General features: G+C 41.1%; 1 protein-coding gene across 5 annotated transcripts in view; it reads right to left on the bottom strand.

The window, feature by feature from the left end:
• The window catches only part of zbtb16a (zinc finger and BTB domain containing 16a), a 276,188-nt gene that overhangs the window by 92,321 nt on the left and 157,345 nt on the right, over positions 1-26,522 (bottom strand). For all 5 annotated transcript variants that reach the window (XM_043676535.2, XM_043676534.2, XM_043676533.2 and 2 more), the window contains exon 4: positions 7,523-7,609. In XM_043676535.2, coding sequence (XP_043532470.1) covers positions 7,523-7,609 — 87 coding nt within the window. The remainder of the gene's footprint in view (positions 1-7,522; positions 7,610-26,522) is intronic.

Below are 26,522 nucleotides of genomic sequence, written 5' to 3'. Positions count from 1 at the left end.
TGCGCATTGAGAGGAGCTGGCAGAACGATGGGCCAAAGAACCTCTTGTGTAGCAACTGAGATTCCCCTGCCCTGAAGGGGAGGAGATGTGGACAGAGTCAGTTGAAATTGGCAAGTTCCACGCTCTGTGTGTTGGACGTTCTTGAACTCAAACCTACCTGAATGACTCATGTACAAACGGTGAGCTGGGAGCCCAATGCTGGTATTGAGGGACACTGCTGTAGGTGCTTTCCTTTGGATGTGACATCAAACTAATGCTCCGGCCTGCTTTCTCAGGGGACATAAACAATTCCATGGCACTCTATCGCTGTGATTTTTTTTTAGAGATTAGATTCCCTACAGTGTGAAAACAGACCCTTCGACCCAACAAGCCCACACCGACCCTCCAAAGAGTAACTCACCCAGACCCATTTCCCTCTGAATGATGCATCTAAAACTATGGGCAATTTAGCGTGACATGACCTGACCTGCACATCTTTTGGACTGAGGGAAGAAACCAGAGCATCCGGAGTAAACCGAGGCAGGCACAGGGAGAATGTGCAAACTCCACACAGACAGTCGCCCGAGACTGGAATCGAACTCGGGTCCCTGGTGCTGTGGGCAGCAGTTCTAACCACTGAGCCACCATGCCACCCATTGCCTGTAGTCCTGGCTTAGACTGTCCTTTTCACTGCTGCTCTTGGCCAATGAAAAATGCAACATAAGTATTCAAAGCTCTTTATCGATCAGTTTGACACCAATTCTTAATACACAAGACTAGTCAAGCCAAGAGTGCACTATCAAAGGCTGATCCTGATTTCCATTAATGTCCATACACATGTTCTCTAAACTGAAGTTTCTGAATGAGGAGGATGCACATTCAATGATCTTCTCTCTTCTCTTTAAGTCAGTGGCGACAAGTTAATCAATCACTACCACTACTAACTGTACCCATGCTAGGGGTTAAATGTGGATCCATCCTAATTTCTCAGCACTGTGCCTGGCATTTTTGCATAAATTTGCATCTGGCACAATCACATCATCTCGGCAGCCCCCAAAACCATTCCAATCCTAGACAGGGCTCTGTCAGAGACTTTTAAAGAGCTCCCTCCCTTTTGTTTGGCTGGCTGACCATTCAGTGTTCTTGTATTTGCTCGGTGAACTGCAACAGATGCTGTACAGGTTAGCAGTACCCTTCCAGTACTGGCATCTCATTGCCTGGCACCAGGAGCTGACGTCACGTCAACACAAAACAGATCAGTCTCGAGGAACGAGAGCTCCTATCGAGTTGCAGGAGTGGAATTATTTTGGACAAGCTACTGACTCATCATGGCCCAAGAATAGCAACTGGACAGTCAGTCAAAGAGTTCAAAACTAGAGCAAAGAGTTCTCGATCACTAAAATACACTCAGAGGTTGAGGGGAGAGAATAAAAACGATCGAGCGGATTTGTTTTCCCGCAAGCTTTGCTACAACTCAAATTACGCAAATCATGACAGAATGTTTATAAATAAACTGAGGAGATCACCACAAATCAGTAACCCAAACCATTTTTGGAAGTGCAGTGGCTCTGATTCTGCTACTACAAACATTTCTAACACTGTCACATTTCGGTGACTATTCAACCCTTTTAGTAGTAAAATGCTCATCAGCGGCCACAAAGAAATTCTCTACAAAATTACCACAGTCCCAGTTAATTATTCTTGTACATTGTGATCAAGATTAAGAACTTAACTTCAAATATTAGATCCCACTGAAACATAGAAAATAGGAGTCGGAGTAGGCCATTCGGCACCCCGAGCTTGCTCCACCATTTAATATGGTCACAGCTGATCATCCATCTCAGTGCTCTTTTCCCACTTCCTCCCAAGACCCTTTGATCCCTTTAAGCCCTAAAGAACTATATCTAACTTTTTCCTGGAAACCTTCAATGTTTTGGCCTCAACGGTTTCATGTAGCAGAGAATTTCACAGCCTCACCATTCTCTAGGTGAAGAGATTTCTCATCTCGGTTCTAAAAGACCTGCCGTTTATTGTTAGACTGTGACCCCTGGCTGTTGAGAATATCTTTCCTGTATCTACCCTGTCTGTTCCTGTTAGAATTCTAGTGGTACCAGGAGATCCACCATCATTCTTCTAAAGCCTATTGTATATGATTCTAACCAGGTAAAAACAATGACTGCAGATGCTGGAGACCAGATTCTGGATTAGTGGTGCTGGAAGAGCACAGCAGTTCAGGCAGCATCCGAGGACAGGCAAAATCTGAGGACAGGCAAAATCAACATTTCAGGCAAAAGCAATGGAGGGGCTTTTGCCCGAAACGTCGATTTTGCCTGTCCTCGGATGCTGCCTGATTCTAACCAATTCAGTCTCTTGCCACATGTCAGATCAGATATCCCAGCAATCAGTTTGGTAAGTGTTCTTTTCACTCCCTCCACAATCTGAACACCCTTCCACATAATAAGACCAACACTGAAGATATCACCATTTCTCAAGCTATGTAGTTCAGCACAATCAAAGCTGTTCCAACATGACCGCTGTGCTCAGTCTGAACTGTGAGCTTGAATGGAGGCTTCAGTCCAAATTCCAGGCTCCCTGAGCCTGGGGAGTGTTGCAGTCGTTTCAAAGTGGTGTTAAACCAGAGGCTCATTGGCCCTCTCAGGTGGAAGCTAAAGAGCTAAGGATACCATTGGCAGAAAGGGCAGATCCCATTATCTGCAACATCCAACAAACCTCAGCAAATCCAATTACTTAGCCATTATCACCTTGCTGTTTTTGGGGGGGGGGGGGGGTGTGGAGCTTGCTGTCTGCAATTTGGTTTCTGAATTTCCTATGTTAGTAGAGTGGATACATTTGAAAGTGCTTAAAATGATCAGTAGGTTCTTTAGGAGCTTGGAGGTGGTGGAGGGGGGGGGGGGAAAGAGATGGGGTTAGAGTTTTTTTAAAAAAAGGACCACGTAAATAAGGGAGATACTGTTTAACATGTAAACAACAAAACTCACTGACAGCAAGACAGAATTTTGGTGCATTTGCTTTCCTGTGTTGTGTGACATAGGAGAGGAGATGTGGACTGAAGGAAATTGCATCGTTACTCTGGATACAATAACTTATCAGGTGCAAAAGCAGCTACATCGTCATGACATCAGATCACTTGGACTGGAAATGGGTTCTGTCAGGCGCCATGTAAAATGCACTGATATCGCTCCATGACTTGTTCCTGATGAAGGGTTTTTTCCCCCCAACATCGATTTTCCTGCTTCTCGGATGCTGCCTGACCTGCTGCGCTTTCCCAGGACCACTCTAATCTAGACTCTGATCTCCAGCATCTGCAGTCCTCACTTTCACCTCCATGTAAAATGCCTCTCCTCTTTATACAGTTATCTTTAATAAAGCATGTTGCTGCTCACTCTCAAATATGTAGATCTCCTATTACAACTGAAAGCTCATCTCAATAATGGAGAATATCAAAAGCAGAACCACTTGACATACTTGAGAAAAGGATTACAAAAAAACTCATCAAAAACCGTGCAAGCACACTTGCCTATGTTTTGATTGAGCAACTAACCTCAAATCGGTCGGCAGGCAGGGTTGTTATGCTCAAATTAAAGAACTTAAAAAACTTTCTCTCCAAACCCATTGAGAAAATTTCAACTAATGTTACAACTAAATTTCAGTAGCTTGCGTATTACAAAGCATCAATCAAGGAACCAAAACTGATACCAGACAAGAAGCCTATTTATAGGTTAGTAATGTGGTTACTATATATATTGAAACTCATCAGGGACTGTCAAAGATTGGAGCGCGTCATGGAAGAATTTCTACAAAGCCTCACTGACAGCAATAAAGTGGGAAACCTAAATCATCACTGAGTCATTCTTCCCATAATCTCTGTGCTTTCATATAAATGGAAGTCATCCCCCATCAAACTGGAACACAGCTCTGAGTGAATGTAGCAATGTTTTCCTCTTTCCTACCTACTGTAACACCAATCGTTTCCCACTCTCTCATTATCCACCATAATCGTGCCTTCTGCCCACCACCACGCCACCCCCCCCCCCCACCCCTATATATACACACACACACACACACACACTTCCATTAGGAACAGCAGAATTAAATAAATACAAAGAAAGACTAACATCCATCCAAGTCCACCCTCTACCGTGCCAATAGTTGCACGATTCAATGACAGTGGAGTTGTTGGCTAATCACAATGATTGATTATTTAGTCTATTACAGACCCAGATACAAGGTGACAAAAACTTCCAAGGATGAAGAGCTTTCAGACCATAGGTGCAAATTCATCTGTTTCTCCCCAAGCCATGCTAAAGTCACCACATGTCAAATCTCAAATTGCTCACAAACTGGATCCCAAGATTTTATTTCCTGAGAGAAGACCAAGGTATATTTGAATTAATCAATACAAACTCCTTCCACCATATCGCCCAGGAGCCTATTCCATTCATTAACCACTACTCACTGAAATATTGCTTCCACACATTAGTTTTGAATTAATCCTCTCTTCAAATGCAGTCTGTCTCCTCTACTTAAGCTATATTAGGTTCAGAAGAGGAACAGATATTTAGATCCTCTGGGCTGTTTCACAGTCTACAAATTTTTAGATCCAAACCTGATCCCATCTGGCCATATCCTACTCCTCCTCTCACTTCTCACCTTCATTCAAATCATAAACCTCAACAGAAGCTCACTTCCAATTCAATGCTGACTAAAATCTGACATACTGCACCATACTGTTCAGATGAGGATAGGTTTATGAAGTTAGTTAAGTTATGCTGTCACTGATAAAGCTACAACCCGATTTCCGTTTGTCAAATCTTTCTATAGCCTTGCCACCTCCTTACGTCTCCTCCTGCCCTACAGTCCTCCAAGATCAGTGCTTCGCTACTTTGGCCTCTTGCACATCTTTGGTATTCATTGGTAGCCATGCCTTCAGCTGTTTGGGTCCAGAGCCCTTGAATTCCTTCCATAACACACACAACCACTGTCCTTCTGTAAAGGTGTGCCTTAGAATCTATCTCTTGACCAAGCTTTGTCACCTATCCTACATATCTCCTCATATGGAGCTCAGTGTCAAATACTGTTTGACAGTTGCCGCTTTCACAAGCTTAACGGCATTGGAAGATACTACAGAAATGCAGGTTGTTCGAGCAACACAGCAATCGAAAAGACAGGTGGCTAAGTTCAGCACACTGCAACTGCAAGAAAACAGAGTGAAACTTCATTGACCAGCAGTAGCCAGAGGTGCTGGAACTATACATCAAATATGTAACTCATCATTATTAGTTTGTATGTCTTTGTATGAACTTGACACTGATTAGCGACATAACCGCTGGCTCCCAATAACCTGCACAAGTCTATTTCCATTCTGGAACATGAATGGGTGAGTGTAACCATTCCAGAACGTTGACATAATAACAACATTTCTATCACTGGCCTATTAATCAGATTCCCATGTGCTTTAGTGTTGATATTTTAAAAGAGTCATTTGCCCAAGGAGCAGTCAATTTATAAGGAGAGGGGTAGGAGAAGGAAATGTTAATGCCTCAGAAGTGTCAGTGACCTTTATGGAACCACTTATCAACCCTTTGACCACATTCCTGGTGCACGTGGGAGGGATGGTCAGTTAGTGATGCCAACAGCATGAGTTCAACTCCTACACTAGCTAAGGCATAAAGGACTCTCATTCTCAACCTCTCCACTTGCTCACAATGTGGAGATTCTCGGGTTAAATCACCACCAGTCATCTCTAGTGACAGCAACCCAATGTCTGGGGAACAATGCAACTTTGCTTTTACTTAGTCAATTTACTTAGTTGATTGGAGTTAAACAAGCCCCTTGTAACACAAAATATTTATGCTTTTATTTAGAACGGAAATGGGAGATGTTGGCTGTCCAAATAATGTTTTCAGTACAATCAAAACTAGGCTTGTGAATTGTCTGTTGTGCGAACATCTTGAATCAGGCTATTTATGAGAATGGATTGCAAGTACAGCATATTTTACAAAAGCTATTATTCTAAGAATAATAGCAATGGAAGAGGTAATTCTTAAACCCATGGCTAAATACAAATATATTTCTTTTGCATTAATAGGCCATTGTCCCAGTCTTCTCTCAGATTCTTCTCAACTACTGCCATCAATTGAAACACCATCTCCCTGCTCAAATCAAAATTTTCCTCAAATTTAAGGTGCCATTGATCACTACTTATTGCAATCCTATGGAATGTGGGTTAGGAGATGTGAAAGTTACTCTGCATCATATCGCCTGCATCCATTGTGCATGGTAGACCAGCTTTTGACACTGCAGAACATTTTTGATAACACATTTAATTTGCAGCAAATGAACAGAGAACTATCCAATTGTTAAACAAACATTGCATTGAAAACATACTGTAGGGCAGATTAGAAGATCCAGTGATAATGCCAGATATTAAATAACTAAAGACAAAGCTCCAGTAGAAATCTTATACCCCATCTCTTAATAAACTAGGGATTCAAATCCTAAACAATGCCGTGAAACAGGAAATAATCTGTCCCCAAAAGCAAATCTGTAGCAATTGAACAGCAATAACGGACTCATGCTGCACAGCAGAACTATGATGATTAAGCTCAGTGTTGATTTTACACTTCGCCAACCACCCTCAATTAAAATAGCAAAAGCGTAGCCAAAACTTGCAATTAAGCACAGACTAAAATCCATCCTCTGGAGCTTTATAGGAGATTTCCTTCAAGTCAATAGATATTTACATATTTTCAGTGTACACTGTCCAGTAATCTCTCAATTTTAAAACTTCCATCCTTATGTTGGAATCCCTAAATGGCCGTACCACTTCCTATTCTTTTATTTTTGATGGCACCTCCAGCTCTATAATCAAGCGGTGTTTTTGCTAGACTTTTAATTCAGAGACCCAGGTAATGTTCTGGAGACCTGGGAGACGGTGGACCCTGAATTCATTTAAATAAAAATCTAAAATTTAGAGTCCAATGATAACCATGAGAGAGTTGTCAATTGTTGGTTTAAAAGCAGCCATCTGGTTCAGGAATGCACTTTTGGGAGGAAATTCTGCCATCCGTACCAGGTCTGGCCTACACATGACTCCAGACCCGCTGCAACATGGTTGACTCTTAACTGCCGTCTGGGCAATTAGGGATGGCAACATATGCTGCTGCAACCAGCAATCCCCACTTCACGTGAATAACTTAAAAACCTGTTAAGGACATCTGCAAACCACCAACTCAGGCCTCTTGCAATTTTCACTGTCCCACCAACATCAATAGTACCTTCTGCTGCCTAGATCTTAACCTACGGAATTCGTTCCACAAACCCCTTGTTCCTCCTTTTCAGTTACCTACCTCTTTGACTAAGCTTCCGATCATGACTCCAATCATGGCTGCAGAATGACCTCAGTTTAAGCTCTCCAATTGCCCGCAGCCTTTGATTCCATCAATAAAACTTGGGAGTTAGCAACTAAAACCAAATCAGATACTCTATTCTCAGCAAAACTTGAAAGTTTTGTAAAACGTACCAGTGTGGGTCTGACGATGGCTTTCCAGGGCATCGTCCTTTGAGAACTGTGCTCCACATTGATCACAAACAAAGGCCTTTGCACCTGCTATAACAAAGAAAACAAAACAGTTTAAGGCAAAAAGTTTTGCAAGATAACACACACACACACACACACAACTGGATCTCTGCACACATCTGTCAAAGAGAAAGGTATTAGATAAATTGGTTGTCAGCTGCAAGGCAGACAGATTGAGTTACGGATTGAAGTTTCTTGACAAAGTGTATGCACCCAAAAATCAAGTGTTAACACAGTGCTTCTGGGGCACATTTTATTTCTGAAATGTTCGCACCTTTCTGGCCCCTCAAACTGTTTATCTACCGTCAAGTTTGACAGGTGCTTAACATGACGGGTTAATATCGATCGAGCACTTGGTCATGACAAACTAAACTGTTTCACTTTGAAACTCAACAACTGGCCAAGAGACAGAGGGGACAGAAGGAAAGAGGAAACTAATCTACCTAGAACGCCAGAAGAAATTGGAACCAGACAAGGCCATTCAGCCCAATGAGCCTTCGCCACCATTCAATATGATCATGGCTAATCTAACATTCTTCATGTCGAATTTCCTGTATTGTCCTCATAACCTTTAACTCCCCGACTAATCAAGAATCTATCACTGCCTTAAGTATACACAATGACTCTTCTGTGACAAGGAGTTCCAAAGACACTCAACCTTCAGGAGAAGAAATTAATCATCTCAGTCTTAAATTGGCACCCCGTAATTCTGAGATTATGCCCTGTCCAACTAGGGATTCATTATGAATTCAGTCATGAGAGGAGGTTACAGTATTAATGCTGAGAGAGAGGAAGAGTTTGCAATCACAAAGCATCTTTCAAATCCTCCTGATGATCCAAAGCGCTTTCCAGCTGAAGCCCCTTTTGTAACTGTACTGCTACAACGTATGAAATCCAAGAGTTAACCTGCGCACAGCAAGCTCCCACAAACAAATAAATGATACAATCAAAACTTTTGCAATTGTTGGGGGATAAATAGTGGACTGAAGGCTGGAGTGAACATTCCTTGTTCTTCTAAATAACAGCAAGGCATGTTTTCCGTCCATCCGAGGAGGAGGACGGAGCCATGGTTCAATGTTTTGTCTAGGAGTTGGTATGTCTGTCATTGCAGCACGCCTTCAGTACTACACTGCAGCAATTACACTGAATTCAGGCTTGAACCCACACAGCTTTCTGACAAAGAAGCGATTATGTTGACGACTGAGCCATGGCTGATAATACTGATTACCAAACACTTAACCAACTAAGAGCACAGTAAAAATGAATCCGACTTCTAGTGCAATATTCTTGGTCTGAAAATGCATCCTAGATATTCTTTTAAAAATTACCTGGACACAGTAATGTATTGGATAATCTATCACTCAAACACATTCATATTTACTCCAACCCTCACCAGACCAGAATTTGTGAAGTTACCAACACCTATATCCCATAAACAAATTTTTTTAAAAAACCAAAAAAAAAATCAAAATGAGAAATTCGGAAGAATCTCCTTCGCTGAGAAAGCGGTGAGAATGTGGAACTCAATACAACACCAAGAATGATTAAGCTGAATAGCATTGATGCAGTTTATGGTGAAGCTAGATAGTTACAGTCGGGAGAGAAGAATACAAAGGGATTTGGTGGTAGGGTGCAATTAAGACAAGGCATGCAAGAAAATTGCACCAAGCTTGAAAACCACCACAGTCTGGTTCGGCTGAATGGCCCGTTTCTGTGTCAGTAAATTCCATTTGAGTTGATACAATTAGGATGTAAACTGAACCAGGCATCTGTCCATAGACAGGAAACACCAGGACAGGCACAGAGGTGGTCAGACCTCCTCAGTAAAAGGAAGACAGTGTTAGACAGACTGCTAACACTGAACTGCTCACTCTCTGGAGCAATGCCTAGCCAGAACAGCACAGAAATGTTCTCAAAATAACTTAGATTTCTTTTTGAAAAGGTAAGCGCCAGTACAGAATTAAAGCTAAGTGTTACACAATTCTTATACAAACCACATTGACAAATGTTAATTTTGAAAAAGGTGTGGTGTCTGTAGGTGTGATTATCAAAAGAACTTTAAGTGCAATCAAGTCTTTGTTGCTAAACGTGACTGTGGCTGTAATGAGCAAAACAGGAAACTGCTTATCTGATCAACAAGCCAAATCTTTCACTGAAAATGAGACTACAAAGTACCAGAATGGCAATGTGATAGAAAATAGTCACCAAGTGAGACCATATCAAAAAAAAACCGTTATTGTAGAATGTAAAGTTAAAACAATTCATGTGTTTCAAGTACACTTTTTATGGAACGTTTAGGACAGGGAAAGTTAGATCACCAATAATCCTTTTTCTTTATCAGAATTAACCCCTGTTTCTCACTATTTTGGAGTGATATTAAAACTGAAACAGAAAACTAAAGCTGAGTTGTTCTCTTTTTGCCTTTGTAAGGATCCATACCATCCAATCTGCATTGGTGTCGCCGGTGGCTCATCAAGCATCACATGCGCAAATCCCGCTCCAGAGACTTGACTAGAAAAATCTCAGCCCATCCCTCCCAGTACCGTCACTGAGCAATTAACAGGCTCGATGCATGAAACTGAGATGGATATGAAATGATCCTTTCATGAATATCACCAAACCACATTAACCCGACTGCTGCTTGAGACCTTGAAATACACAAATTAGGTTGTTATTTTCCGAATTTCCACCTCAAAAACACTTTACAAATGCAAACAGCCTTTTTGGTACATTCTGTGGTCACAAAGGTACTATCAAAATGCATTTTTTTTTCTTATTCTGGTGAGCTAATCTTGGATAGGCTACAACAAGCCATTCACATCTGGACGGAGGGAAGGACAATGGAACAGTCAAGGTACTGTTCATTAACGGTTGTTTCAATCAAGGAATAGATGGATCAATTCATCACAATCCCAATGTGCATCTTATCTAGAGTAAAAGACAATTGTAGAAGGATAGCATGGTGAATGAGGAGGGCAATCATCATATTACATTCCCCAATGTTATATTCAATTTATTGCAAATTGCCTCAGGCAGGCAGAAAGACCATGAGTCATGAAAAGGTCCACAAATTCAAATTATTTTGCCAAATAAAATGCAGGCGCTAAAGGTGGCACTTCAATAAGATAAACAATCTCTTTTGCACCTTGTGTTCTCAGGATAGACAATGGGATCAGCAATCATCTCGAGCTTCATCCGATTCTTAATCTCTTATCTTCCAGGACTCTTTAAAAGGAACAGAGCCAAGAGAATTGAATACCACACACTAGACTAGCACCTCATTGGGCGACACGGTGGCACAGTGGTTAGCACTGCTGCCTCACGGCACCAGAGACCCGGGTTCAATTCCCGTCTCAGGCAACGGTCTGTGTGGAGTCTGTACATTCTCCCAGTGTCTGCATGGGTTTCCTCCCACAGTCCAAAAATGTGCCGGTTAGCTGATTTGGCAATACTAAATTGCCCGCAGTGTTAGGTGAAGGGGTAAATGTAGGGGAATGAGTCTGGGTGGGTTCCCCTTCGGAGGGCCAGTGTGGACATGTTGGGCTGAAGGGCCTGTTTCCACACTTTAATTAATCTAATCTAATCAAGATCCAGGATTTTCCCTTGATATTCATCCAACTCATGCTCAATTTTCCAGAGGACCATGGAATAATTCAGGAAAGGAGGAGGTCATTTAGCTCAAAATGCCAGCACGGGCTCTTTGAAACAGCAATCCAATTAGTCACTCTTTTCCCTTTTTACCCACAGCCTTTCAATTTTCCCTTTCACCCACCTTCCCTTTTGATAACTACCACCCTCCTGTCAGATCATAACTTGCTATTATAAGAAACGGATCTCTGGTACTTCTTTCTATTGGAAATCTCTCTCTTCTGGTTAGTAAAAGGCAAATGGAAACAAATTCTTTTTACTCATGTTCTCAAAATAACCTTACATGATTACGAATCTCCCTACCAGCTCTCCCCTTAATCCCTCAATTCTATGGTTATTGATTTTTTTTCAAATAAGTTCTATATAAGTTCTCATACCTCCCAAGGTCTAAATACATAATCCATCACATTCTTCCGGTCATGGAAATGAAACCCTGCTTCTTTATTCCAAACCCAAAATCCTCATCACCCACAATCTATCCTTTCTCTTGCAACTTTCAATTTTCTAAAATTAAAGCTCTATATTTCCCATTAACTGGAATTGGATGGATCTCATCAGCACATTCAGCCTTGGTGATATTCCACATTATGAGTCAGAGTCAGACAGCATGGAAACAGACCTTTCAGTCCAACCAGTCCATGATGACCATAATCCCAAACTAAACTAGCCCCACTTGTCTGCACTTAGCCTATATCCCTCTAAACCTTTCATATTCATGTACTTATCCAAACGTCTTTTAAACATTGTAACTGCACCCGCATCCATCACTTCTTCTGGAAGTTTGTTCCACACATGAACCACTGTCTAAAAATAAAGACTCAAAAAAGAAAAAAAAACTAGTAGAGCAATATCAGAGCCAAGATGTTCCATCTATCTTTGACAAAAAAAGTGGACAAGCTGTTGTTTTGCTCAAGGACAAAAACAGGCCCCCTAATTCAAAGGTTGGCCCTATTTCAATGCTAAATTGGCCATGCTAAATAGCCCGTAGTGTTAGGTAAGGGGTAAATGTAGGGGTATGGGTGGGTTGCGCTTCGGCGGGTTGGTGTGGACTTGTTGGGCCGAAGGGCCTGTTTCCACACTGTAATGTAATGTAATCTAATCTAATCTAAACCTATTTACCTGCAGGGTGGTTCAAATCAGGAACTCTTGAGGAGCAGTGGAGGGGAATAGCATAGATACATCCCAGGGAAGGACACAATGAGGAAGGAATTGGAGGTTACTGTGACAGGGTTCAATGACATAGGGCAGGCAAAAAATGGTGGAGCATCATTCTTTTCGGCCGAATGGCCATTCCTGTGCAATAGATGTTATATGATTCTATGTGGGCATGCCTATGGCTGCTTCACTAAATTAGAACAGTGCAAAACAAGATGAGGAACCAAATATCCAGAGACACTTTGTTGAAAGTGATTCCATTCGCAAAGGGAAGCAGGAGGTTCAATCACGAGTTTGGATTGCCATTTGGTTGCTTTCCTCAAGTGTTTGGCAGTCTACATAAAGTCTAAAACAGCCTGAACAGATTTCTGAACTCATTCCCTGGCTAACACTGAAACCAATTAATTTTATTTAAACAGTTTGATGAAAATAAAAAAAAATCCAATAGCTTTTGTCCCCGCTCCCCCCAGTTGGGAATTGGTATGCCAGTTGGGAATCTGAATATCGCTGACAAGAAAGACCAGTTGCCAAAGGTTTTTCAACTCTACCCTTCAGAACACAAACACAAGAATGCCAAATTTTGAACCATCACAACAATTTAGACGACAGGAGAAAAAAGGTGCTAACTGCTTGACAGTCAACGGATTCATTCAGACATTGGCATGGGGTAAGTCATGGTGAAGTACAGGCTCCCCAGGCTCTCAGGTTAAAAAAATGCAAGGCTTGAACTTATCCTTTTTGTTTTCTGAAAACTGGATCCCACATTGGAACGCATGCTGCTTTGCATGAAATAAATCAAACTTGTAATTTTACGAAAGGTCCGACATCCAATACAATTGTGACAAAGGGGACCAGGGTACAAAAACTATTCATACATCATCAGCCCCAATGAGATTCAACAGCCCCAAATCCACTAATTTAGGACTTGCAACCCTCACTGGGAAAGATTTTAGGGCACCTTGCTTAAGATATTACCCTCATGTTGATGGAACGGTCAAGAACCAGAGGACACAGCTTAAAAGTGATAGACAAAAGAACAAGAGATTAAGTGTATTTTAAGCAGGGAGTGGTCACAAACTGGAATGCCTTGCCTGAACGTTGAGTAATCAAATCAGCCATAATCTGACTTAATGGCGGAGTGGGCCTGAGGGTCCGCCTTCTGCGTGTTTGTATGTAGTGGAGGTAGGATTCACTTGTTCTTTAAGAATTTGAATAAGTAATTGAAAGGAAAATAAGAAGACTGCAGGGAAATTGAGAAAGGCAAAACTGCTCCTGCAGAGAGCCAGCACAGGTGCGATTAAGTGAATGGCCTCCTCCAGTGCTTTAATTGCCGTATTCAAATGATCCAAGCAGCTGTAAGAATGAGCCAGCTTGCATTTTGTTTTATTCATTCACAGGATGTGGGCATCACTGGCTAGGCCAGCATTTACTTCCCATCTCTAATTACCCAGAGGGAAGTTAAGAGTCAACCACATTGCTGTGGGTCTGGAGTCACATGTGGGACAGATCAAGTAAGGATGGCATCATCAATAAAGTCACCTCTCCATGTCTCCCAGGCACAAAACACACTTGTAACTATTCTCCAATCTTCTGATTCTATGAGAGGAATACTTGATGCTGGCATGGACTCCACATCCCAGCACCCTTCTTTTAACTCAGGTGCAATGTTGTACTTAAAAAGTGAAGGATTTATCAATTAGTTTCATTCTTAGTGCCATCTCCACATGGCACTTAAATCAACCATCTGCGCTTTGCATTAATTCCACCCTTCAGTACAGTTGCAGGAATGTCTGTTTCCTGTGCCAACCTCAATGACTGTAGATAGAAGCACAGAGCTTACTGTCATGGCATGTTCATGGTTCCAAATCTATACTGAACCTTAAAGTGTGGTTAGGTTATCAAACAAGTATTAAACATCCCCTCAAAGTTGAGCACAGTCATTGCTTGCATGACTGACCTGACCCTTCTACCTCATTCAGATTATCTTGTTACTTCTAGAGCAGAAAGGATAAATAGTTGAAGTGTTAGAACACTTTTCACAGCTTCCAATCATCCCACTGTAAGATACACAGCTGTCAATTTGCACCCAAGAAGTTCCCACCAACAGCAAGTGACAATGGGCAGAAAGTCTGGGGCAATGCTGGTGATTGAGGAATAAATATCAAGCAGGACTCAGAAGAAAGATCCCCTGCTCAGTTTCAAAATCATAGCATCTCACATGGCCATCTGAGATAGGGCGTCATTTCAATCTCTCACCTAAAGGACAGCACATTTGACAATGCAATACTTCCTTGGTACTGCACTGGAGTGCCAGCCTAGACTACCTACTGACAACAGCAGACCCACACAGGCATGGAATCACATGAGAAAGATGCTTTCCTTGGGTTCCTTTGGGGATGATTGTGTTGTCTCCTGCAACAGACACTTGTCAACCAAAAGGACTGACCAGCAAAGCAATGTTTCACTTCAAGTTTGTTTACTAACTCTAGCTAGGTGGAAAGCTGTGTCAGGAAAGAACATTTTATTTTCTACCCTATAATATGGCAACACTAAATCGGACATGCCCCATTGACTTTGCTGCATTTGGTAGCGTTAGCAGCTCAGATTCTAAAGGAGGCAAATTTATGAAGTTAGCACGTAGTTTTGGGGTCTTATACAGAACCCTCTCTTTCAATGCTCTAAGGGAAACCTATTACATTCCAGATTTACCCTTTACAGAGGTAGACGGAGGATAAATTGTGACGTTACCTTTAATAGCTCGGTTAAATGCGACTGCAACCTTCTCTTCAAAACATTTTTAAACATGCCAGTTTGCTTACAGACTAAAGAGTGATGCAAAGTACAAAATAATTGTTCCATTAAGTACAATATGTGAGAACACATCGTACAAGAAAGTCCATAATGGGCCAATTACCCTTTGGAGTGAACATAAAAACTTCATTAATTTTTTTTTAAAAAAGGTCCAGTCTTTGAAGCTCACTTTCATCCACTCCTGCAAAACCATGACTTTTTTTTGAAGAAAGTTAAACTCAAGTACTTTTCAGATTCCTGCTTTCATTCTGTTGGAATCAAACTCAGCTCTACAATTCTTCAGATGCAAAGTATTATAGATTAGATGTCTATTGACAGCAAGGTGATAAGAACACAGAATAATGATGCTTGCAAAACCCTGAAGTTAATATTCAACATGGCCAATTAGATAATCGAATAATCCTATTAGCTTCCCATTAGAAGCAACTGCTGTTAACTCTAATAAAGGAATTGGAGTATTTCGGCTAATAAAAAGGAGACAACTGATCCCATGTGTAAATAAAATTCGTATTTGAGGACAGTAACATTATTGAGCATATGATTAAAACACATGTTGGTGAATAAAGGGGACAGGTCTGAACAAATATTGATCTCTTGAACAACATCACAAAAACCACATTATTAGTCACAGTCACATTTCTGTTTGTGGGAGCTTGCTGTGCACAAGTCATGTCGCATCTCTCCTACAGCAGGGACTGCACTTCAAAAGTCCTTCAATGGCTTCATGATAAGTTATCTTCCATATTTTCTGAAGATAAATTCGGTTGCTGTGGAAACCCACCTTCTCCAAACACTTTCTGGTCCAATTCCTTAGATTGCCAGAACTTGCCCCAACTAGCAATGGGAGAGAAATGTCAAAGGTTTTTCATTTTTCTTGCATCCATTTTCACATCAAGGCATAGTTTGAGTTGTTAACAGACCCAAGTGAAAAGAGGAAGTAGTGCAGATGTTATTATGAATTCATTAATTTCATTTTAGTTATGTTTGTTTGTAAAGCAAATATTGGCCTATTTAGAACATTTCAGAACAAACATCAATTACATTTCAGGTATTTTCAATCATTTGGTTTATAAATGACAGAATCGAAAGTAGCATAATTACCACCATTCTATTAGAAATAAGAAATGCCATTATTTGTCCTTTTAAAAAGCTGGTTAACCAACATAATGATACGGTCAGTTCTGCTATAATGTGGTAGCTCTGCTCTCGTGCAATCCCGTGTTAAGAAAATGATGTAATAGCAGCACCATTTGAACTAATGGGGCTGGAACTACATTATAACCAATACATTCTTTAAAACTTCACGCTTTAGAATCAGTGCCCCCAATTCGTCAATCGCGTGATAGTGAATTTATGTTAACAAAATGCGTGTTACAGCAGAATGTAGTCACCTGGTTCTCTCCACAGCATTGTTTCCATTTTATTGACTTACTGTTTCCAAGGGTATAAGTTAATCACCTGTGAAATTCTCCTCACAGAAACATAATAGGTTGCCCTGTGTATATCATGTAAGAAAGCTGGCTTGTACTGATTAATCCGAGTGAGCTGATCATAACTTTCATGCTCACTTTCAAATCCCTCCCTAAATCATCTCTCAGGTGATATCCACCAGTGTTGTATCCCTTGAAGTATCATATTACCTTTCTCCATGTCTTGTCTATTATCTGTGGTCAACAGGCTTCTTCATTATACTCTTCACTTTGCCTCCATCTCCCAGCTTACAGCAAGCTCCTGGCAATCCTTCTGGCCAGCCAGGTTGATGGTTCTCCCCCCCCCCCCCCCCCCCCCCACACACCTTTCTCTATTTCCCTCTTCATCTCCCCACTCTATGGTTTGTTTCTCTCAATGCGAAAAAGCATGCAGCCAATTTGGAGATGAAGAGCAGGATCAACCTGAAAGCTGCTGTTGGTCAGCAGCTGAAAGCAGTCCAGAAAGTGCAGCCTTGCAATTCACTCTGTTTATGGAAATGACAATCTGATTTGTTATTCCCAATGTGTAGATGACATTGTAACAGTTACCACAGAGGACCCTCCTCAACCAGAGACATGGTGATCCTGAGATTAAACCATCACCAGTCGTCTCTCTCCAATGAGAGAGTAGCCTTCTGTTTCAATAGGACGATGGCAATTTATTGTATGACAATGATTCATGGCCAGTGGTGTGTTTTGATTATCCATAAAACTAAAGCTAACCACACAGCTCCCTTTTTTTTGTGCGAGGGAACAATTTAAAAAGGAACCAACTTGAGTACAACAAATTTAGATTGCTAAATGGACACAAGGGGGCTTTTAGTTTGATTTGATTGTTTTATTGCCACGTGTACCTAAGTACAGTGAAAAGCTTTGCAAGCAGTACAGATGGATCTTGATATGGAAGGACATACAGATCATAGGATGAAAAAATACAAAAATCAGCATTATTTGAAGTTAGGAGAAAAATGAGGACTGCAGATGCTGGAGATCAGAGTCAAAACGTGTGGCGTTGATGAAGGGTTTATGCTCAAAACGTCGACTCTCCTGCTCCTCGGATGCTGCCTGACCTGCTGTGCTTTTCCAGCACCACACTTTTTGACTCATTATTTGAAGTCAGACACTTCATTCATCAATCTAATAACGGTTGTTCTTGAACCTGCTGGTGAGTATGTTCAAGCTTCTGTATCTTCTGCCTGGTCACGGTTGATCTAAACATTCAGTGATCATTCTGATCTCCGCGTATACCATTTTATAATATGACACGTTGAAATCTCTGATTCTACTAAGCTAATAGTGTTCATTGCAATTTATACTAAATAGATACAGCAACTTCAAGCAAGAGGCCATTATATGGTCAAATGCCAATACTCCAAAACTGCAGCTTAGCCAGTACCAGCACAGGAATAGCATCTCACTATTAAAATCCACTGATTGACATCATGTAATTGTGATTGTACTGTTGCTATGGCCTGAACTCACCACAATGAGTTATATCTTGCCCATTCCAGTCCAAATACCCTTTAAACAAAGTCATAAATGTTTATGACAATCTACAATTCCTTCTCAATCCTTACATAGTAAATTTCACAAGCTGCCAGTTTGATTGGTTAAGCAGATAAATAGGTCAAAAGTAGTCCAAAGTCCGAATTCCCCCTCACTGCTACATTATAATCTCCTGCCATTAGCAAAATACCACAGAAAAAAAATTAAAAACTCAAAACATTCATGGGAAAATCTTACTCAGGGAAATATTGTTAAACGTCTAACTGGAGTCAATTTTGGTCCATTTTCTACAAGCAGCTCAATATCATAGAACCATAGTTCATAAAATATCATAGTTCTATGTCTCCCTCCTCATTCTTTTTTCCTTAGAGAACCTAGAATGGTCTTCAAACTCAATTCTTGACATCTTTCAAAAAAATGTCATCTTTTACCTATACCTTAATGTTGGGACGATCTTGAACTAAGAGATCTTGGCCTTTTACCTCAGATGCAATCAGAAATTGTTCACTAATCTACCTTTCTCCATTGCAGATCTGAGGTGATAATTGCTCTGTTCCGCTGAAAAATGGCATCATACCTCTCTCTGAAAAGACTTCTGATAGTTTGCAGTGCTATCAAATAAAAAGATTAATCTGCGGGGAAGCTGTTCCATTAGGACCCACTTCCTTTCCTTGTCTAATCCACCATAATTTCACATGATGTTATTCCAGTGGGTGAGACTGGAAAAGGAGAATGGATTTATTCAGACCCCTTAGCACCCACCCAACATATTAAAAAAAAGGTACAGTTCATGCCAACTGTGATCAGGCAGAGGTACCTACATTGGAGCACATTCAATTGACATCATCCTTAGTCCAAGATGCCAGCTCTTTATTGGAAATAAAGTGCCCAATAAAACAGAGCATTCTGCTTGGTACAAAATGCATGACTTTTAGCAACTTGACAAGAAAAAGAGAGAGTTGGATTTATTTTAGCACTTTTCCTGACCCTTCCAGTCACCTCAAAGTACTTTACAGCCAATGAACTTAATTGAAGTATAGTCACAGTTGTAAATGTAGGAAAAACGGCAGCAAATATGCTTGGTGCATCTCCCCAAAACACCAGCATGATAATGACCAGATAAACAGCATGTGTGGTGTAGGGAAAAATATTAGGCCAGGACACTGCAGGTGACTCCACTCAGTTTTCTAAAGAATGTCACAGGTTCCTTTAATCCAGTAAAGCAAGATGACAAGGTGTCGGTTTAACATCACATCTGAAAGATAGCACCTCTGACAAGTCAGCACTTCATTTGTGCTGCACTACAGTTCCAGCCTTGGCTTTCATGCTCAAGTTCTGAAGTGGGGCTTGAACCAAGACCTTTAGTGACTGAGGTGAGACTACTACCTACTGAGGCGCAGCTGGCTCAGTGTGATGCCCAGTTTGGACTGTTTGAAGCACTCAACAGGACTCCCATTTCAGGTGGCCTCCGACCATTCAGTTGTCACAGGAGATGTTGTGTAGTGATGTGGGCAATAATTTATTTCTCAAATACCATGAGTTACACATGAAAGAGACGTAGGTTTGTAAATGCGGTCCTTCTCTTCAAATACAGTAGTCCCTCCCTCTGTACCCGTTGGGAATACATTCTTAAACCTACCACAGAAGCCTGAAACCACAGATAGAGGTGAACCCATTCATTTCAATGGGAAATTTACCTTCCCAGCAGCCCCCCCGGTCCCGGAAGGTTCCCTATAATATGTTGCAGCCATGATAAAATCGAGAGTAAGTAAACCACGGAAAACAATTTTGCGGATACGGGGATCGCTCTGAATTTGATCAGTTCTGTAAGAACTTTTCTTAAAATATCTTCTATGATGCAGCAGCCTCTCATCTGAGAAAAATCTGGACAATTTAAACTTCAGAAAATGATGTTAATGGCACCATCTGGACATGACAAAAGTTTAGCAAAATCTAGATCTGTGCTGCCATGCCATACCAATTAATTGCTGAATACAACAGCAGTAAACCCAGCCCCACAAAACCTCTCACCATGGTAGTAATCAGTCCCTTTTTCACAACAGCACAAACCATTTTATTAATGAGCGTGCATTACACAAGGCTCACCTAGCAAATTCAGATGGACTGGAAAGAATTATATATTATCAACAATAATTTAAACAGAAACACTTTTAGGGATGCGTAAAAAGGCAATAAATACAAAATGCATGAACATGTGCACAGATGGTACTTCACAATGTGCTGCCCGATCAGTTGAATGACATAGTAGCAGAATTTAATCAAACTATAAAGCATGAATGGCAGGTAGATTGGCCTTGATTGCACTTAGCAATTTGTTTATTAGATTAACCTTTGTATATCTGTTACAAATTATTTAATTTGTTGAATTCTAATTTGTCTCAAAACTAAACATTTTTTAACCACACGATTTTTAATGGCTAAGAAACAAACAGGATTGAAGGGACAAATCCAAACTGGCCGAACACGGACTCATGTTACAGAATCAGAACCAATGTCTCATTGATAATCTTCATCTTGACACTGAGCTACCAGCCCTTGTGCACTCCACACTCCCCCCACCCCTCAGCAGTATCGCTGAGCTGTGCCCCAAAATGTAACTTTGTTTATAAAATGATAAGTACAAAAGGAGGCAATTCAGCATATCTTTCCTATGCCAGCCCACGGAAGGAGTTTTCTGCAGTTATCTACATTCCCCGTACTGTCCCATGCCACAACTTTCTTTGCTTTAAAATAATCACATGTAAATTTGTCCTCAGTCTTGTTCACACTACCCTTTCAGCACACAAGTCACTATCAGAAGAAACCTGCAATTGCCTCTGGTTCAATTGCTGATTACCATAAATATAAATCTTCAGGTTACCAACACTCCTATTACTGAAAACAGTTTCTCCTCATTTACCGCTTGTGCAAGAGCAGAGAACATGAGGGCACAAATTGAGGGCACACATGAGGGCGTAACTTGCAATAGAAGCCAAAGTAAGATGCAAGAACGAGTTGGGCTAGGGTCTGATAGACTCCACCGAAAATGTGACAGAGGTCCACTTAATCAAAGCATTCAAGAGAGCATCAACTGATTATTTAAATAGGAACAACATGCAGTGTTAGAGACAGAAAGCTAGGACCTTGACACCAAGTTAAAATGCTTGGGCTGAATGACCCTGTGCAGAAACAGACCAATTGTGATTTTCTATCAAACCAGCCCAGATTTCGAACTCTAACGCATTTCGTTTTAACCTTCTCTATTCCATGGAGAGCAACCTACTAAACATACATGAAGCTTATCAACTCACTCCAGTAAAATTGCTCCAACACAAAGATGACCTTTCAAAAAAGCTGGGGTTTCCTTTCCACATGCACTTGGTCTGCCAGACCGCATGCATTTCCTGCTCCAATACCAGTGTTTTGAAACAAAGGCCATCATACCATCTCAAGTGGAAGGCAGCTCATCAACCTGTGCCAAACATACCGAAAACCGAAACCTGTAATGCAATTGTCAAAGACCTGAAGTGTTACCTGTTTCTTGCATTCTTCATGCAGACGTTGTATCTAACCAACCATTCCTCCCTCTACCCCACAGCAGCTTCTATTTTTAAGCTTTAGAAGTTGCAGGAAGCAAATGGGAACTGACATTGCCATGCACAGAGAAACTGATGCATCATCTCTATATTGCTCCAGGATTTCAAATATGCAACAGTTAGGATGATTGCAAATTTTGCTCTGTGCATTATAATGTGAATACTTTGACAGATTTAATTTTGCTACATCTAACCCACAATGGAATTGGTCGCATTCCCTGTCATATCACGCCTTAATGTTTGTAATTGAAACTTTTATTGGAATCCCCATGTATAACATAAAAAGTGCCACCTGTGGCTCAGTGGGTAACAGTCTTACTCGCCAGTCACAAAACTGAGTTCAATTCTAATGGCACAAGGACAAAATCTTCCAATATAATATCGAGAGGATGCGATACAGTCAGAAGTACTTTCTTTCAGATGAGATGAGGGCCTTACCTCATGTCAGAGGTTGGTAGAAAAGATCATATGACATGATTTTCAGCAAGTGCATTGGGGTCATGCACAAGTCTGGCCAATATTTACCCTTCAATGAACTCCACTAAAAAATAATGATCAGATCATCATCATATTGCTTTTCTGAAAAGTTATGCCAAACTCGAAACGTTAACTTGGCATTTCGCTCCACAGATGCTGCAAGACTTATTGAATCTCTCCAGCACTTTCTAAACATTTATTTCAGATACTTGCATCTAGACTAGAAGAGATTGAAGTTCACAAGGAGAGGTATTAGAAATACTGTAGAGTGTGAAAATAGACAAGTCCCCTGGGCCAGATGGGATCTATCCTAGGATCCTCTGGGAAGCAAGGGAAGAGATTGCCGAGCCTTTGTCATTGATCTTCAAATCATCATTGTCTACAGGAATAGTGCCTGAGGACTGGAGGATAGCAAATGTGGTTCCCTTGTTCAAAAAGGGTAGTAGAGACAACCCTGGTAATTACAGACCAGTGAGTCTCACTTCAATTGTTGGTAAAGTGTTGGAAAAGGTTATAAGATATAGGATTTAGAACCATCTAGAAAAGAATAATCTGATCAGGGACAGTCAGCACTATTTTGTGAAGGGTAGATCGTGCCTAACGAAAGTATTGAGTTTTTTGACAAAGTGCCCAAACAGGTAGATGAGAGTAAACCGGTTGATGTGGTGTATATGGATTTCAGCAAGGCGTTCGATAAGGTTCCCCACAGTAGGCTAATATACAAAATGTGGAGGAATGTGATTATGGGAGACAAAGCAATTTGGATCAGTAATTGGCTTGCTGAAAGAAAACAGAGGGTTGTAGTTGATGGAACATGTTCATCTTGGTGTCTAGTTAGTAGCAGCATACTGCAAGGGTCGGTATTGGGTCCACTGCTGTTCGTCATTTTTATAAATGACCTGGACGAGGGCTTAGAAGGGTGGGTTAGTAAATTTGCGGACAACACTAAGGTCGGTGGAGTTGTGGATAATGACGAAGAATGCAGTAGGTTGCAGAGAGACATAGATAGGATGCAGAGCTGGGCTGAGAGGTGGCAAACGGAGTTTAATGTGGACAAGTGGGAGGTGATACACTTTGGCCGGAGTAATCGGAATGCAAAGTACTGGGCTAATGGTAGGATTCTTGGGAGTGCAGATGAGCAGAGAGATCTGTGTCCAGGTACACAGATCCCTGAAAGTTGCCACCCAGATTGACAGGGTTGTTAAGAAGGCATACAGTGTTTTGGCCTTTATTAATAGAGGGATTGAGTTCCGGAACCAGGAGGTTATGCTGCAGCTGTACAATGCTCTAGCACGGCCACACTTGGAGTATTGTGTACAGTTCTGGTGACCGCATTATAAGAAGGATGTGGAAGCTTTGGAAAGGGTGCAGAGGAGATTTACTAGGATGTTACCTGGTATGGAAGGAATGTCTTATGAGGAAAGGCTGAGGGCCTTGAGGCTGTTCTTGTTAGAGAGAAGGTTGAGAGGTGACTTAATAGAGACATATAAGATAATCAGAGGGTTAGATAGGGTGGACAGGGAGAACCTTTTTCCAAATATGGGGACAGCAAACACGAGGGGACACAACTTTAAAGTGAGGGGAGGTAGGTATAAGACAGATGTCAGAGGTAGTTTCTTTACTCAGAGAGTAGTAAGGGTATGGAATGCTTTGCCTGCATCGGTAGTAGATTCGCCAAGTTTAAGTACATTTAAGTCGTCATTGGACAGGCAAATGGACGTACATGGAATAGTGTAGGTGGGATGGGCTTCAGATTAGTATGACAGGGCGGCGCAACATCGAGGGCCGAAGGGCCTGTACTGCGCTGTAATGTTCTATGTTCAGATTTCTGGCATCAGCAGTATTTTGCTTTCATTATACTGCTGCTTGTGGAGAGCATTCTATGGATAAATTGGGTGCTGCTCTTCCTCAGAGTCAAAAAGGGTGGCGCTGGAAAGGCACAGCCAGTCAGGCAGCATCTGAGGAGCAGGAGAGTGTACATTTCAAACATAAGCCCTTCATCAGGAATGCTGCTTTTCCTACAAGCTAATAGTAAATGACACACAAAGTATGCCATTGGCTATATCCTTAGGTATCTGACGTGTATTGTCAGTTTGCATTTCATATTTCCTCTTTACCCACAGATGCTGTGTAAAAACTCTGCACTACTAAATTGGAATTTGCCATTGTTATTTTAAATCAATAGCACAGTATTAGCATAGAAACCAGTCAAACCAGTCGATGGTGGTGGTTAATCCCCATACAAACATACTCCCAACTTACTTCATCTTACCCACGTCAACAGAATTTTTTTTTTCTCTCATGATACATTTACCCAGCTTCCCCTGAAACGCATCTTTACTTTTCAATTTGAATAGACTCTATGACAGCAAGTGCCACATCCACAGCACTCTCTGCATGCACAGAAAAACACTTCCTAAGTTGCAGCAGTAAATAGGCACAAAGTAACCATCAAAGACTGGCTCATGTGTAGGGGCCAAGTGACCCTAAACAAATGTTGCCATCATTTGTAGGAAGCGAATCAAATAAATTAGCACAAAAAGGCAAGGGTTTGAAAACATGAACCAGAATTATCTGAGCGTGTAAACTACATTTTATAAGAAATAATTGTTTAGTTGAGGCATAATCTTGGCAGCACTATACATGGAAAGTTGGAAAATTCGAGATAATGTTTGTGCAAGATACTTCAAATTTTTAATTGTAAGAAGAAAAACAGCACTCCACCTGTATGATGTTGTGCAATATTTGCCTTTTATGAGGAAGTACATTCCGTACTATGACACTGCACCAAAAAAAGCATGGTGCAAGTACAGTGAGTACAGACACTGGGCACTTCATGCTGTGTTCCACTGTTTATTTACATTCTCTCTTATCAGACTTGAAATTGGTTCAGTGAGCCAATTGCAAAAGGCCAGGACTGAGTGTTCTCCCTCTCTCTCTCTCTCAAGTGTCAGCAGTGAATTTTGTTCAGGCTAAATCAAAACATGAGTCAGAATGCCAACGCTCCTGAAAAAGTCCAGAGGTTGACTATGCAATTGTTCTTCCAAGTGTTTTATAGGTTAAAATACCTGACGCAATGCCCATACATAACTGAAGAATGCCCACATTAAAATAGAGATACAATCCTTTTGTTCATTTCTTCCCCAGAGTGAAAAGCTTCTAGGTCATTTGCGTGAGAAACCAGATTTCATTCCTTTAAAAAAAGCAAGCACTATTCATTGCTCAGCAGGTCCACTTCTAGAAAAATACTCCATGAAAAAATAAATGTACTTCTTTTTCAAATCATCTTTGAAAATCTTTGTCAGCGCCTCTTGCTGCCTCCTGAACAAGAGCCAATAAAAGCCATGTTGCCTGATCGGAATCATTCTCTCACCTCCAGTTTCCTATTCTCATTACTTTTCTTGGCTATCACAATTTTAATTGGCATTGTAGTGTTCAATACTACTTTGAAATATCCTCAATTCCTTCTGACCTCGAAATACACATCACTATGGCTGCACATCTTTCTTCTGTTCAAATTCTTCTGCTCAATTTCAATGATCCCCAGAATTATGGAATGCCTTTGTTTCGACTCTCCACTGTCATTCCATCTATCCGCTTTTAAAACTCATACCAGGGTGACATTAATTTGCATTGCTAAAAGAAAGAAACATTGTTGTCAAAGCTTTTCTTCTTGCACTCATCAGGACAATTTGCAAGAAAACCAAAGTTCATAATCCATAACTCACTTTATTTCTCGTGTCTTCCCTTTCTGGTGATGGTCGAATTGCAGGTTTTAAGCAAATTCTAGACAATAAACACACTTCATCTCAATATGGTCACAGCAACATGGACATGGATTCAAATGGGCCGAATGGCCTCCGCGTCGTAGTGTAACGACACTGACACTGATCCATGGATGTTAATTTCTTCTCCAGTACCTTCAGCAAGCAACTTAGTAGGTAACACTCTCACCTTTGAGTCTGAAGGTAAAGCAATTCCACTCCAAAGACCTGAGCACCAAAACTTCGGCTGTGTACTGAGCGCAGAACTGAGTTAGCTCAACTTGAGCATGAGCAAGTTGGACCATTCTGGATTGTTGAGAGTGCGTTGGAGGTGCCATCTTTCAAATGAGGCCCCAGCTGCCCCTCTCAATGGGCACAGAAGTCCCATTCCATTCCTTTGAAGACCAGGGGAATTTTGCTTGCTCCCTGGTCAATATTCGTCTTTCAACTAAAATCAGATTATTTGATTTCACGTCATCGTCTGTGTGAACTTACTGTGCTTAAACTGTCAGCGACA

Source organism: Chiloscyllium plagiosum, unplaced genomic scaffold (assembly GCF_037043375.1).
Source record: "Chiloscyllium plagiosum isolate Xiang-an unplaced genomic scaffold, Cpla_swu_hap1 HiC_scaffold_29, whole genome shotgun sequence".
NCBI classification, from domain to species: domain Eukaryota; kingdom Metazoa; phylum Chordata; class Chondrichthyes; order Orectolobiformes; family Hemiscylliidae; genus Chiloscyllium; species Chiloscyllium plagiosum.
This window is presented reverse-complemented; position numbering and strand designations above follow the sequence as displayed.